Source organism: Martes martes (assembly GCF_963455335.1).
Source record: "Martes martes genome assembly, chromosome: 5".
Taxonomy (NCBI): domain Eukaryota; kingdom Metazoa; phylum Chordata; class Mammalia; order Carnivora; family Mustelidae; genus Martes; species Martes martes.
Window position 1 is genome coordinate 95539027 of NC_137892.1, and position 16103 is coordinate 95555129.

The following is a 16103-nucleotide window of genomic DNA, read 5'->3' on the forward strand; positions in this document are numbered from 1 at the left end:
AAGCCTCTACCTTAGGCTCAGGTCATGATCTCAGGGTCCTGGGATCGAGCCCCAAGTCAGGCTTTCTGCTTGATGGAGAGCCTGTTTCCTCCTCTGTCTCTCTCTGGCTGCCTCTCTGCCTACTTGTGATCTCTGCCTGTCAAGTAAATAAATGAAATCTTAAGAAAAGAAAACAATTCCATTTCAGTATCATAAAAAAAGAATAAAATATTTAAGAATATAGCAAAAAAAAAAAAGCACAACATTTATACACTGAAACCTACAAAACATCACTGAAAGAAATTAAAGAAGACCTAAAGAGATGGAAAGACATTCCATATTCATATGTTAAGAGACTTACATTGTTAAAGTGGCAATACTTCCCAAATTGAGCTGTAGGTTCAACTTCAATCTATTAAGTTTCCAGCTGGCTTTTTGTGCAAATTTACAAGGTCCTTCTAAAACTTCTGTAGAAATGCAAGGGTGTCAGACTAGCCACAAGAGTCTTGAAAAAGCAGAGCAAAGATGGAGGCCTCAAACTATATGACTTCAAAACTTATTGCAAACCTATTGCAATCGAGATGGTATAGCACTGGCATTAGGTTAATCATTTAGATCATTAATCATTTAGAATTGAATTGAGATTCTAGGAATCAACAGTCACACTCATGATCAACTGATTTTTTTGACGAGGGTGCCACAGTAGTTCAGTGGAGGGAAGAAAAGACTTTTCAGCAAATGTGATGGGACAGCAGGATATTCATAAACAGAAAAATGAGGCTGGATCCCTCTATCATACAATATACAAAAATAATTCAAAAATATATCATGGAGCTAGATGTAAAAGCTAAAACTATAAAATTCTTGCAGAAATAAGTCTTTATGACCTTGGGTTTGGAAATGGTTTATTAGATATGTACCAAAAGTACAATGAAAGAAACGAAAAAAGAAAGAATACATAAATTGGATTTGATCTAAATTTAAAACTTTTGAGCTTCAAAGAGCACACCCCAGAAATTAAAAAAATAACCCACAGAATGGGAGAAAAATTTATGCACATTATATATCTGAAAAGAGACTTGTATTCAGGATTTAGAAAGAACTCTTGCAACTTAATAATGAAAAGGCAAATAAAATGGGCACAAAAACTTACAGCAGCAGTGTTCATAGTGGCCAAAAAATAGAAACAACTGAAATATCTGCCAACTGACAAATATATAAAAATGTGGTATATCCACACAATGGAATATTACTCAGCCATTAAAAGTAAAGAATTATCCATATATGCCACAGTAGGGTTGAGCTTGAAAGCATTCTATTACTCTAAGTGATAGGAATCATTAAAAAAAAGTCCACATATTACCTAATTCAATTTAGTATATGTGCTGCCAAAGAGAGCACTATCTAATCCAACTTATATGAAATGTCCCAAATAGGCAAGAAAGACAGAAGTTACCTAGGGCTGGGATGTTGATGAAGAGGGGGTGGAGGGTGAGTGGGAGTGACTGCTATGAGTATAGTTTCTTTTTAGGGCGATGAAAATGTTTCAAATTGATTGTGGTTATGTTCTGTGTATATAATAAAAATCATTTAAGTTTACAATTTAAATTGGTGAATTGTATGTCTGATGATATCTCAATAAGGCAGTGTATATGTATACACATAATGTACACATCATATATCATCATATATACAGCATATCAGATGGTGATAAGTACCAAGGAGAAATATGAAATATGGAGAAGAGCTAAGAAGACTGGGGCTAAAAGTTGAAATTTTAAGTGGAGAGATCATGGTAGGGCTCATTGAGAAGGTGATGTGTGATCAAAGACATTCTGAAGGGGGTGAGGGAGTCAGGTGGATATCTAGGGAGAGAGATTTTCAGGACCTAGGTTAGGTCTGGGCTTTGTCACTGCCCATATATCTGACCTTGGACAAGTAATGGCTCTGTGCCCGAGTTTCTTTATCTGTAAAATAGTTGTTCCTATTTTGTAGTAAAATGACTACTATACCTATTTCAGAAGGTTATTATATGGATTAAATTAATAATAAAAAGGAAAGTAAAGCACTTAGTACATTGGCACCAAGTCAAATGCTCTATAGTTGTTTTTATTAGCTCCTACTGCAAGTGCAAAAGCCCTTGCCTTCTAAGATGGAACCATGCCCAAAATGTCTGTTGAATCAAGGACACCAAGTCGAGCTGGTGCAGACAAATGAGCAAGAGGGAAGATTGTAGGAAATGTGGAGAGGGCCTGTGACTTTTAGTCTGTGAGATAGATAATCATTAGCAGGTTTTGAGTACAAAAGAAAAAAAAAAAACAAACCCCACTATCTGATTCATGTTTTAACACCACCACTCTGGCTCCCATGTTGAAAACATACTAAGAGGGGCAAGGATGTACAGAGGAAACCAGTTTTGAGCTATTGTAATACAGATGCGAGGTGGTGGTAGTAGTGAGAAGTGGTCAGATTCTGGTTCTACTTTAAAGATAGAAAGAAGGTCTACTGAAAGATTGGACATTGGGTATAAGAGGAAGAGACAGTGCTTTGATCTGAGCAATTGTCAGAACTCAGCTTCATTTTTTATGCTGAGGGAAGTATGAGAGGGCACTTTTTTTTTTTTTTTTTTTTTTACATGGGGAGGTGGGGCAGGGATGGACGGTAATATAGTGAGTAATATACTGTGTGTGGGCGGGGGCGGGAATCAACCTTTCAGTTTTGGACATAATAATCTTGAAATGTCTATTGCACATCCAAGCGCAGCAAAGCAGAGATTTGGACAGGAAAGAGGATAGATCATTGGTTCTTTCACAAATACTTATTGAAAACCTGTCCTGTGCTAGGTCCTATTCTAAGTCCTATTCTAGGCTCTGGAGATACTTGTGAGAACACAGACAAAACTCCTCCTCACTTAATCTGTAATAGAGATACACGTTTTATAGACAAGTCAGCAATCAAGTGCATTCATGTGTGCGAAACCTCTAGTTCTCTAGATGGACATAGTGTACAATTGCTTTTATTTTTTATTTTTTTACTTTTTTTGCTATGGTTGTTTTCAATATCTGGAGTACTGCATGAGCCAGGAGACTAGCAGTGCGACCTAGGAGGACGCCCCCTCTCGCGACCAGTGGCAGCCAGGTATCCCCGCCCGAATGCAGGCTAGATTTCCAAGCTCAGCTGACCGGCACCATTGCGCAGGCGCGGCCTCAGTCTGGCGTCCTAGGAGACCGACTCCGAAAGCCTCAGCGCAGGCGTAATTCAGGAGGCCGAGGAAGCGTGTGGCCCGAGGATGGGGCGGGGCGAGCCCGGAGTGCGCTTGCGCACTGCCTGCTCTCGCCCGAGAAGCCGCAGTCTCGAGAGCGCCAAGGCGGTGTTTCGGTAGTCTCTGGCAAGCCTCTCTCGCGAACCCGGCGCCGTTGGACTGCGCCCAGGGCGGCGACCTCCGCCGGGCACAGGAGGGAGCCACGATGCCGGTGAGGGGAGTCGCTCAGCCGCTGGGGTTCCTCATCCCAGCGGCCTGGCACGGGGGCGCGGCTGTTGCCATGGAGGCGCGGATCAGGCTGGCGGCCGGGGTGGGGCGGGGCAAGGTCCGGCTCCGCGGGGCCGAGCGTTTGGGGAGCCAGGTAGGTGGGCTCGGGGCCGGCGGGGTTCCAGCGGGTCCTGGGAGGGGCCCCGGACAGGCCCTGCCGCCTCGGTTGGTGCTGCAGCCCGTAGGGCCTGCGCTGCTTGACATAAAGGCACAGCGCCAGAGGATGCGCTCTCGCTCCTAGCCCTGCTCCTGAGTAGGGCGTCTGGGAGTGGCCGCGGGGGGTCGGCTTTGGATGCTCCGCACCTGGTGGGCTCTTTACACCGCGGAGCCGACTCCTGGAAGGTAGCGAACCGAGAGCTGCTTGCTTTTACTCCAGCCTTTGACTCGAGCTGTCATTTCTTTCGTGGTGCTTTAGCTTATAGGGCGGAATGTAACCCGTGGGTGTCTTTGTGTGTGAGGGTGGGTGGGTGGTGATATGTTTGTCTTGTCGGATTTCACAGTGCTACCGTCCACTTAACAGAGGGCGTCCTAAGTCCAGTATAGGGTCATGGAGAACACGTGAGCTTTTTGGTCGGTTTTCTACTGGTTGCGAGGCCTGGGACAATTACTTCATCGTTCTGGGTCCTTAGTTCCCACATAATTAAACTGTTTCTCATGGGATTTTATCAGGATGAAATAAGGTAATGCACAGCGGAATTGAAGGACAGTGCTTGACATTTAGCCTTAAATGCTCAATATTTGTTCCGTATCATTGCTTTCAGGTTATTAGTTCATTCAGCAGATACCGGGCATCTACCCCATGTTAGGCCCTGGAGGCAAAATATTGAGCATAACCATCCAGTTTCTTGAACTTGACAGGACAGAAGCTTGCCTTCGTGGGCAGAGGTGAAAGTCTTGTTGGTAGACACAAGATGCTTACCATTCATGAAGTGAATGGGTGGCATGCAATAGAAAGTAGATTCTGGTGAATTGTAAAGTGCTCCCGTTTAGGAATGCTGGCCTACAGATGTCAAATCGTCTCCCCCCCCCCCCCCCACCCAAGAGAATCTAGAAGTTGTTATTTTTGTGAAATTTCTCTTTTTAAAAAATTTTAGCAACTAATTAAAAAATATTGTTAAATGCTGTGAACCAAACAAAAGATATTGTGGGCTCAGTTCAGCCCCTTGACTACCAGTTGGCAACCTCTGGTGTAGACAGATAGGACACATTAATCAAATAAGGAGCAAGCAAAAGTAGTATTGAAACCAGTTGTAGATGATGGAGGGAGAAGGGTGCTCTCAGGACCTATACCAGGATTTGACCTAGTTAAGGAAGTCTTCACAGGTGAAGTGGCTGTTCTGCTGAGATCTGAGAATAAGTGAATGGAGAATGAGGAATGTTCTAGGCAGGAGGAACAGCACCGTGATAAGAACGACTATGTGACAAGAAAAGGCTTAAAAAAAAGCTAATGTGGCTGTGGCTGGGAAAGCCAAGCAAGGTATCTTGTGAAATAAGGCTGGACAAGTAGACATGGGCCAGAGCCAGGTCTTAGAGACCACCTTAAGGACTGTGGTTTTTATCCTGAGATCTGTGGGAAACCATTGAGTTTTAAGTAAGGGAGCAACATGATTAACTTTGTGTTGCAGCTGACTGCCCTGTAGAGAACAGACGATAGGAAAACCTAACTAGATGCCGGTGTTCAATTTAGGGTGGGATCATGGTGACCCAGCCTTAGGTGGTGGAAGTAGAGATGGGGAGAAGTGTGTTGTATTGATAATATTCAACTAAACTGTTGGACTGCACTTCAAAACAGGATTGTATTACTTTAATTGAGGTATAATTGACATATAACACAATGTTACCTGTACAATATGATTTGTTATTTGTGCCTTGTGAGATAATCCCCACAGTAAGTCTTGTGACCACCCATCACCGTAAAGAGCTACAAAATTCTTTTCTGATGATGAACAATTTCAAGATACACTCCTTTAGCACCTTTCAGATATACAGTGGTGTACTTTTGACTAGTCACCATTCTATATGTTATTTATACATTATTTTATAATTGGAAATTTGTACCTTTGATCTCTTTGACCATTTTGTCCATGTCTGTACCCCACTGCCCTCTGGCAACCACCAATCTATTCTCTGTGAGTTTTGCTTTTTTGTTTGTTCCTCTGTTTTGTTTTTTAGATTCCACATGTAAGTGAAATCATACTGTATGTGTCTTTGCTTAGGGTTTTATTTTAACATAGGTGGTTAGTCATAAAATTTCAAAAAATGAAACTTTACATGTATAAATATTCATAAGGTTAGAGGGATACTGAAACATTTCTCTCTGCCATTGGACTTTGTTTGCTGTGTTTCATTTCATGTTGTGTTCTATAGAGAAGACAGACTACATATGTTACGTGGTAAACGTTTTACTGATGCATTGTAGAAAATAAAATTTAAAGTCTCAGGGGAACACAGGACCTACTACTATATTCTTGATTACAGTTGTTAACCATGTTCACTTGTGTTTTCCTTCAGGCAGTAAACTCAGAGGCTAAGTCAGGGGCTTTTGTGGAGACAGTCAATATAGTGATTCATTTTCTGCTTAAACAGCACTTATTTACTATAAATGTAAATTAGGCTTTCTTTCTCCTCATTTGTGTATTGTATCATATTGTATTGTAAAAGAAACTGTCTTTTTATACCTTTTAATAAACTTTCTGTATATCTGTGAGATCTTTAATTGCATTTAACAAGTATTTGTGGAATGCTTAATATGTGCAAGGCCCTGGGATGGCACAGTAGCCTTTTTCAAATTTGAAATTTGCTGAAGGTAAAAGTAAATGTTCTTTTCATTATTTGTGAATATTTTCTCCACCAGATCAATAAATCAGAGAAGCCTGAAAGCTGTGATAATGTGAAGGTGGTTGTTAGATGCCGGCCCCTCAACGAGAGAGAGAAATCAATGTGCTATAAACAGGCTGTCAGTGTGGATGAGATGAGGGGAACTATTACTGTACATAAGACTGATTCTTCCAATGAACCTCCAAAGACATTTACTTTTGATACTGTTTTTGGACCAGAGAGTAAACAACTTGATGTTTATAACTTAACTGCAAGACCTATTATTGATTCTGTTCTTGAAGGCTACAATGGTGAGTATATGGTTCACTTTTTAACTCTATCAAGATATTGACACCCTATAAATTCATCCATTATAATTGTACTGTTTGATGGATTGTAGTAAATACATACAGCTGTGAAACTGTTACCACAGTCCAGTTTTATGACCCCCCCCCCCCCCAAAATTCCTGTATGTCCCTTTGCAGTCCACCTCCAGGCATCCGTTGACCTGCTTTTGCCTATAGTTCTGTCTTTGCTGGAAATTTCATATAAATCAACTCATATCCTATCTCATCTTTCTTACCTGTTTTCTTTTCAGTTGTATAATGTTGTTAAAGGTTATCCATGTTGTTGTATGAATCAGCACTTTGTTCCTTTTTAATGCTGAATTGTATGAATATACCACCTTTGATGATCTTCAGTGGAAATCTGGATTGTTCTAATTTTGGGGCAATTATATATAGTGCTGCTGTGAACATTCTTTTGTAGAAAGTTCTTTGTGCAGATGCAGATAAATTTTGAAGTTTGTCTTAGGTAGATACCTAGAAGTAGAATTGGTGGGTCATATGGTTAGTGTACATATTTATCTTTTGAAGAAATTGCCAAACTGTTTTCCAAAGTGGTGACTATTAATTTTTTTTCCACCAGTGTGTTATGAGAGTTCTTTTAGTTTCTTCACATTCTCACCAACATTTAGATTGTTGGCCTTTTTAATTATAGCTGTTCTAGAGGATCTATAGTGGTATCTCATTGTTTTAACTTATATTTCTCTGTAACTAACAATGTTGAGTCTCTAATCATGTATATATTAAGCCTTTGTATGTCTTTTAAAATAATTTACCCACATTACAGTTTCATTGCCTATATTCTTATGGAGTCATGCTTTTTCTATATTCTGGACTCAAATCTTTTGATCAGATAAGTGATTGGAACGTGGCTTGTATTTTCATCTTTTTAGTGGTGTCTTTTGAAGAGAAAAGATTTTTAGTTTTGATTGAGTCCAGTTAATCATTTTTCTTTAATCATCATGCTTTCATTGACCTAGCCAAGAAATATTTGCTGAACCCAACACCAAAAAGATTTTCTCTTATGTTTTTTTTTTTTTTTTTTAAAGATTTTATTTATTTATTCGACAGAGAGAAATCACAAGTAGGCAGAGAGGCAGGCAGAGAGAGAGAGTAGGAAGCAGGCTCCCTGCTGAGCAGAGAGCCCGATGTGGGGCTCGATCCCAGGACCCTGAGATCATGACCTGAGCCGAAGGCAGAGGCTTTAACCCACTGAGCCACCCAGGCGCCCCCTCTTATGTTTTTATCTGGAAGTTGTAAACATTGTATGTCTTACATTAAGGTCTGTTATTCATTTTGAGTTAATTTTTATATATGGTGTGAGGTAAGGGTGTACATTCTTTGCGTCCCCCCCCCCAATCTATGGATATCCAGTTGTTGGAGCACCATTTGTTAAGACTCTCCTTTCCTTATTGAGTTAACTTGGTGCTTTTGTGAAAAATTAACAGACTGCAGTTGCATGGGTTTATTTCTGGATTGTCTCTTCTGTTCCAAGTATCCTGTTTTTATTACTATAAGTTTTTGTGTTGAAATTAGGTAGTGTATGTTTTCTAGCTTTATTATTATTTTTCAAAATTGTTTTGGCTTTTTTGGATCCTTTGCATTTTCACATAAATTTGAGGATTGCCTTTTCAATTTCCACAAACAAAAACAAAAAAACCTACTGGGATTTTGGTAGGGATTGTGTTGTTACTCTGACAATATTGAGCCTTCTAATCCAGATCATGGTATTTCTCTTCATTTATTTATATTTTGTTTAATTTCTCTCATCAGCATTTTGTTATAGTTTCTAATGTACAGGTCTTATACTTATTTTCATGAATTTATTCCTAAGTATTTTTTTTTACCTGTTTCCTTTTTTTTTAAGATTTTTATTTATTTGTTAGAGAGTGTGCCAACACACACAAGCAGGGGGAGGGGCAGGAGGAGAGGGAGAAGCAGACTTCCCTGCTGAGCAGGGAGGGGTAGGGAGGGGGGGAGAGCTTAATCCCAGTTCCCCTGGGATAATGACCTGAGCCAAAGGTAGACACTTAACCGACTGAGCCACTCAGGTGTCCTACCTCTTTCTTTTTAAAATTCAAGTTCTAGTTAACATACTGTGTATTCCTAAGCATTTTTGATGCTTTTGTGAATACAAAATACACAGAATTGATATTTTAGTAGTTTTTTTTTAATTAACATAAAATTCAAATAACAGAATTCACTGTTTTAATCATTTTCCAGTATACAAGTCAGGGGTTTAATACATTCACAGTGTTGTAACTATCACTGTTATCTGTTTCCAGAACATTTCCATCACCCCCCAAAAGAAACTATGTATCTATTAGCAGTTACTCCCACTTTTGCTCCTTCCTACCCTAGCAACTATGTATTTACTTTCTGTGTGTATGAGTTTGCCTCTTCTGGACATTTCATATAAATAGAATCATAATTTACAGTCTTTTATGTATGGCTTCTTTGACTTGGTATAATGTTTTCAGTGTTCCACATTATAGTATGTATCAGGACTGCATTTTTTTTTTTTTAAGATTTTATTTATTTGAGAGCGAGCACAAGCATGGGGTGGGGGGAGGAGCAGAGGGAGAGGGTGAGGCAGAGGCAGATGCCCTGCTCAGCAGGGAACCCCATGTGGGTCTTGATCCCAGGACTCCAGGATCATGACCCCAGCTGAAGGCAGGAGCTGAACCGACTGAGCCACCCAGGTGCCCCAGGACTGCATTTTTTTAATGGTCAATTAATACTCCATCGAATGGATATGCCATATTTTATTTATCCATTTATCCACTCATGAATATTTGGGTTGCCTTTTTTTTTTTTTTTGCTATTATGAATAATGTTGCTGTGAATATTCTTGTGCTTGTCTTTGTGTAAATATGTTTTCCCTTTGCTTATGTAAATATCTAGGAGTGGAATTGCTGGGTCAAAAGGTTAACTGCCAGATTATTTTCCATCGCAGCTGTGCCATTTTTACATTCCCACTAGCAATGTATGAGGTTTCCAGTTTCTTCACATCTTTGCCAAAATGTGTTGTTGTCTTTTTGGTTACAGCCATCGTAGTGGTTATGAAGTGATACTGTGTTTTGCCGTTGATTTTTGTATATTGACCTTGTAACCTGCAACCTTATTAAATTTGCTTATTATTTCTGGTAGGCTTTTATTTATTTATTGGTAAATTCCTAGGATTTTTTTTTGTTTTAAAGATTTTATTTATTTATTTATTTGACAGAGATCACAAGTAGGCGGAGAGGCAGGCATAGAGCGGGGGGAAGCAGGCTCCTCGCTGAGCCGAGAGCCTGATGTGGGACTTGATCCCAGGACCCTGGGATCATGACCTGAGCTGAAGGCAGAAGCTTCAATCCACTGAACTACCCAGGCGCCCCTTCCCTACGATTTTTTATATACATGAGCATGTTACCGTGAAATACAGGTAGTACAATTTCTTTCTTTCCCATCTTTTAGTTACCCGAATTGCTCTGGCTAGAACTTCAAGTACAGTGTTGAATATGAGTGGTGAGAGTGGACATTTTTGTTTTGTTCCAGATCTTAGGGAGAAAGCATTCACTGTTTTACCAGTAAGTATGATGTTATCTATAGATTTTTGTCTAATTAAGTTCCCCTCTGTTCTTTTGTCCCTGCTCTGGGAATGGATTTTGGATCTTGTCAAATGAATTTTTTTCTGCACCTATTGAAATCATCTTAAAAAAAAATTGTTAGTATATTCAGTTACATTGATTTTTAAATATGAAATCAGGGGCACCTGGGTGGCTCAGTGGATTAAGCCTCTGCTGTAGGCTCAGGTCATGGTCTCAGGGTCCTGGGATTGAGCCCCGCATTGGGCTCTCTGCTCACAGGGAGCCTGCTTCCCCCTCTCTCTCTGCCTGCTGCTCTTCCTGCTTGTCAGATAAATAAATAAAATCTTTAAAAAAAAATGTGAAACCAGTCATGCCACTTGGTCATGGTATATTATCCTTTTGTATGTTGTTAGATTTGATATGCTAAAATTTTGTGTAAACTTTTTTTTTGTCCAGGAGGGATATAGTAGTTTTCTTGTAATGTCTTTATCTGGTTTTGTTATCAGGATAATGCTAATTTCATAGAATGAGTTGGAAAGTATTCCCTCCTTTTTAATCATATGGAAAAAATATGTCTAGAATTAGTATTATATCTTCCCTAAGCATTTGGTAGAATTTACCAGTGAAGCCAACTGGGCCTGGAGTATTTTTTTGTGGAAAGGTTTTTAAAGATTCAGTGTCTCTAATAATATAAAATTGAGTTACCTGTTTTTCTTTTAGTGAGCTCTGGAAGTTTATCTTTCATGGAATTTGTCATCTAGGTTGTTGAATTTATTGGCAAAAAGTTGTTTATATTCTCTATTCTTGTGTTAGAATGTGGTGGTGTAATCTTTCTCTGATATTGGTATATGGTACATGATATATGGTAACTTGTGTCATCTCTTTTTCTTGTGACGAGTCTGGTGGAGGACTAATATAATAGGAGTAGTTTCTCCTCCTTTATTCCTCTTTTTCTACTTCTGGTGGAAGCTGAGGTCATTGTTTTGAGTCCTTTGTAACTTTCTAATATGGAGATTTATGCTATGAATTACCCTCTAAGTATTGCTTTAGTTGTGGTGTACAGATTTTGACATACTGTGTTTTCATTTTCATTCAGTGCAGGGTACTTTCTCCTTTTCCTTTTGATTTCTCTTTGATCCTTGGGTTATTTAGAAATGTGTTAGTTTCCAGATAATTTGGGACTTTCCAGAGATATTTGTTACTTAATGTCTAGTTTAATCCCGTTTTAGTCAGAGAAGGTGCTATGTAAAACTTGAACCTTTTGAAATTAGAGACTTGTTACACGACCCAGAATAAATTTATTATAAAATGTTTGTATATTCTTCAAAACAATGTGTATTTTGCTGTTGTTGGGTGGAGCATTCTATACATGTTCATTACATCAATTTGCTTGATAGTTTCGTTCAGATTTTCTATCTACTTAATTATTTTCTACTTGGTCTGTCGATTACTGAGACAGATATTAAATTCTCTTACTGTGTTTTGTATTTGCCTTTTCAGTTCTGTCACTTTTTACTTGATGTATTTTGAAACCCTGTGAGTAGGTGCATAAATGCTTAGGTGTTTCAAGTCCTCTTCATGCATTAACCTCATTGTCATTATGAAATTACTCTTTATCCATAGTAATATTCTTTACTCTGAAACCTACTTTGATATTAATACAGACATTTTAACTTTGTTTTGATTTAATGTTAACATGGTATATCTTCATCTTTTTAACTTTTAACACATTTGTGTTTTTATATTGAAAGTACATTTCTAGTGTGTAGTTATACTAGAGGTCACTAAGATTATACCAGGTTCAGAGGTTGATAGGAGAAGTCAAGGAACTCGGGTTATAATTGTACTTAGAGCTTTGGTTTATTAGAACAAAAAAGATGCCGAAAACAAGAAACAGCAAGGGGAAAAGGTACATGGGGTAAAGTGTGGAGGAAACCAGGTACAAACTTCCAAGAGTCATTTCCTAGTGGGCACACAGAATGTGCTTAATTCTTCTACCACTGAATGTGACAATACTTGTGAGATCTTGGCTGTCAGAGAAGCTCTGTAAGAGACACAGTGTCCTAGGTTTTTGTTGGAGCCTGCTCATGTGGATACCCTCAGCCTTGCTCTTGTCAAGATCCCACACTCACAGAAGGAAAACAGGTGTTTAGCATAAACCACCTTGTTTATACAGTTTAGTCATAATGAACTACTCTGTGTTAGGGAATGAATGGCAAGGACCCTCCCTAAATCCAAATTCCCAGATGTTAGTCAGAGGCCAAACTTGAAAGCAGGCCTCTCAAAGAATAGTAGCCCCAGATCTGTTGTTAGTTCTCTTATGCATTGCATTGTATAGTTGGTAGTGTTTTGTTGTTGTTGTTGTTGTTTAAATCCAGTCTTGCTGTCTTTGCTTTTTAATTGGGTTATCAAAACCATTTATGTTCTGCTGTTGGTTTTCTCTTTATACTCTTATCCTTTGTATTATTTGTATTATTCCATTCTGTCTTCTCTGTTGGTTTATAGTGATACAATTTTGTTTTATTTTAGTGTTTGCTTTAAGGTTTATAATATAACTCTTTAATATATCGTACTTCACTGTCAAGTGTTATTATGGCATTTTTTGCATAGTAAAAAATTTATTTTTATTTTATTTTTTTTTAAGATTTTATTTATTTATTTGACAGACAGAGATCACAAGTAGGCAGAGAGGCAGGCAGAGAGAGAGGAGGAAGCAGGCTCCCCGCGGAGCAGAGAGCCCAGTGCGGGACTCGATCCCAAGACCCTGAGATCATGACCTGAGCCGAAGGCAGAGGCCCAACCCACTGAGCCACCCAGGCGCCCGTAAAAAAATTTTTTTTAAACTATACTTCTAGTTGTCTCCTCCCAAGTTTTGTGGTGGTGGTGATGTTTCATTTTATTGTTGTTGTTGGTTTTTTTTTTTTAAAAAGATTTTATTTATTTATTTGTCAGATGGAGAGAGAGAGAGAGAGCGCACACAAGCTGGGGAACTGCAGGCAGAGGGAGAAGCAGGCTCCCTGCTGAGCAAGAAGCCTGATGTGGGACTCTATCCCAGGACCTTCAGATTATAACCTTAATCAAAGGCAGATGCTTGACTGATTGAGCCACCGAGGCATCCCTGTGGTGGTGGTGTTGTACATTTACTTCTATGTGTTATAAACTCCAAACCACATTGCCTTTATTTTTGTTTAAACCATCAGTTGTTTTTGGAGAGATTTAAGTAATAGGAAAATCTTACATATTTTCTTACTTATATACTCATCATATATGGTACTCTTTATTCCCTCGTGTAAGAATCCGTAGTTCTATCTAGTACCATTGTTTCTGCATTGGATAACTTCCTCAAATGTTTCTTAGAGTGTAAATCTGTGGGTGATGAATTCTTTCAGCTTTTGTAGTCCAGAAAGTATTTATTTTGCCTTTGTTTTTGAAAGAAATTTTCGCCAGATGTAGGGTTCTAGGTTGATAGTTTCTTCTTTTAATACTTGAAGGATATTCCTCTACTGTCATTTGCATTTTGTTCTACTGGAATTCTTTATTTGGTTCTTCTTTACATAACATATCTTTCTCTGGTTACTTTTTAGATTTTCTTTTTTTTTTTTTTAAGATTTTATTTATTTATTTGACAGACAGAGATCACAAGCAGGCAGAGAGGCAGGCAGAGAGAGAGAGGGAAGCAGGCTCCCTGCTGAGCAGAGAGCCCGATGCGGGGCTCGATCCCAGGACCCTGAGATCATGACCTGAGCTGAAGGCGCCCCTAGATTTTCTTTATATCACTGGTTTTGAGCTTTTTGAATATGATGTGCCATGGTTTATTTTTCTTTATTTTTCTTTATGTTTATGTGCTTACAGTTCATTAAGCTTTTTGGTTCTGTGAGTTTGTAGTTTTCATCAAATTTGGAAAATTTTTAGCTATATTTCTTTAAATATTTTTCCTGTCCCCACTCTCTGCTTCAGGGCCTGCAATGACGTGTATATTAAGCTGCTTAAAATTGTCCCACAGCTCACTGATGCTGTTTTTCTTTGTTTTTTTTTCTCTGTATTACATTTTTTATTGTTTCTGTTATTATATGTTGAAGTTTACTGGTCTTTTATTCTGCAGTGTCTCACCTACCATTAATCTTATCTATCATATTTTTCATCTCACACATTGTAGTATTCATCCCTAGAAGTTTGATTTGGGTCTTTATTGTATCTTCCATCCAAGTTCTTCCAAACTTCCATCCAAAGTTTCCAGTTAACTTTTTAACATATAGAATATAGTTTTTATCTGTTTTAATGTCCTGTGTGCTATTTCTAACATTTATGTCAGTTCTGAATTGGTTTTGACTGATTGATGCATTTCTTTATTATGAATTGTATCTTTTTGCTTTTTTGCAAGCTTGGCAAATTTTGGTTGGGCGCCAGACACTCTGAATTTTACCTTAGCTCTTTGATTTTTTTTATTCATTTAAGCTTTCAGGAGCTTTGTTCTCAGTGGCAGTTATTTGAAAATGGTTTGCTTCTTTCAGATCTTTTTTTATTTTTTTAGTTGCAGACATAGAATTTAGTGATTCATCAGTTGTATGTAACACCCAGTGCTCATTACTTGAAGTGCCCTTCTTTTTTTTTTTTAAAGATTTTATTTATTTATTTATTTGACAGACAGATCACAAGCAGGCAGAGAGGCAGGCAGAGAGAGAGAGGAGGAAGCAGGCTCCCTGCTCAGCAGAGAGCCCGACGCGGAGCTCGATCCCAGGACCCTGGGATCATGACCTGAGCCGAAGAGGCTTTAACCCACTGAGCCACCCAAGCGCCCCTGAAGTGCCCTTCTTAATGCCCATCACCCAGTTGCCCCATCCCATCTCCCCTCCAGCAACCCTCAGTTTGTTTTCTAGAATTAAGCGTCTCTTATGTATGGTTTGCCACCTTCTCAAATTTCATCTTATTTTTCCTTCTCTTTCCCTGTGTTCATCTGTTTCGTTTCATAAATTCCATGTATGAGTGAAATCATGTGATATTTGTCTTTCTCTGACTCTTTCTGATCTTTTAAAGGTCTTTAGTTAGGACTGGAGCAGTGCCCAGTTTAAGGTTATTCCCCTGATTCTGAGGCAAGACCCTTTTGTTTGGTGTACCTAATGTCCTGTGCATCATGAGGTTTTCCAATCTGGCTGGTTTAAACAGATACAGTTTCTGGCCTTTGTGAGCATTGAGGACTCTCCTTTCCAAATGATTCCCCTCCCCCCATATTTAGATAGTTTCCTCACACTCTGGAGATGCTTGGTGCTCCACTAAATAATGGAAGAAGACCTGCAGACCTCTGGAATCTGCAGCTTTCTGCACAGTGTTATTCTTTCCGCTATTGCGTCCTACAAATTCTAGCCGCGTTGGTCTCTCTGGATTCTGGACTCCTTCTTGGCTCAAGGAATCTGCTCATCATTCCTTGGATTTCCCCTCCTGCTCTGTGGTTGATTCTCTCACAAGGCAGGTAGTTGGGAAGTCATAGGGCCCGCCTATATGTTAGCCAACTTTTGGGCGTCACAGGCCTTTGTTGACTGAGGTCCATTGTCTTGAAAAGTATTGCTTCATATATTTAGTCTGCTTTCCTTTCAGTCAAGAGGGTGAATCTGGTCCTTATTACTCCGTCCTTGTTGGAAGCAGTAGTGTCACTCAGTTTTGAAATAACAGAATTGCGTATTTTAAACAAATGTTGTACAGAGTAATATATAAACATCAAGGGACTTTTCACCTACTTTCCACCTATTACGCTAACTTAAAATTGTTGATAGTAACATAGAACAATATATTTAAAAAGGACAAAAATCAGGAATGTTGTAACACAGAGTGTTTCCTTGGCATTATTCAAATGTGCAATGGCAGGTA

The 16103-nt window shown here is 38.9% G+C and overlaps 1 protein-coding gene across 1 annotated transcript in view; it reads left to right on the plus strand.

Annotated features, from left to right (window-relative positions):
- Positions 1-3270: 3270 nt before the first annotated feature.
- KIF3A (kinesin family member 3A) overlaps positions 3271-16103 on the plus strand; it is a 50737-nt gene continuing 37904 nt past the window's right edge. The window contains exons 1-2 of the mRNA XM_080805024.1: positions 3271-3452; positions 6363-6636. Coding sequence (XP_080661150.1) covers positions 3447-3452; positions 6363-6636 — 280 coding nt within the window. The 5' untranslated portion in view covers positions 3271-3446. The remainder of the gene's footprint in view (positions 3453-6362; positions 6637-16103) is intronic.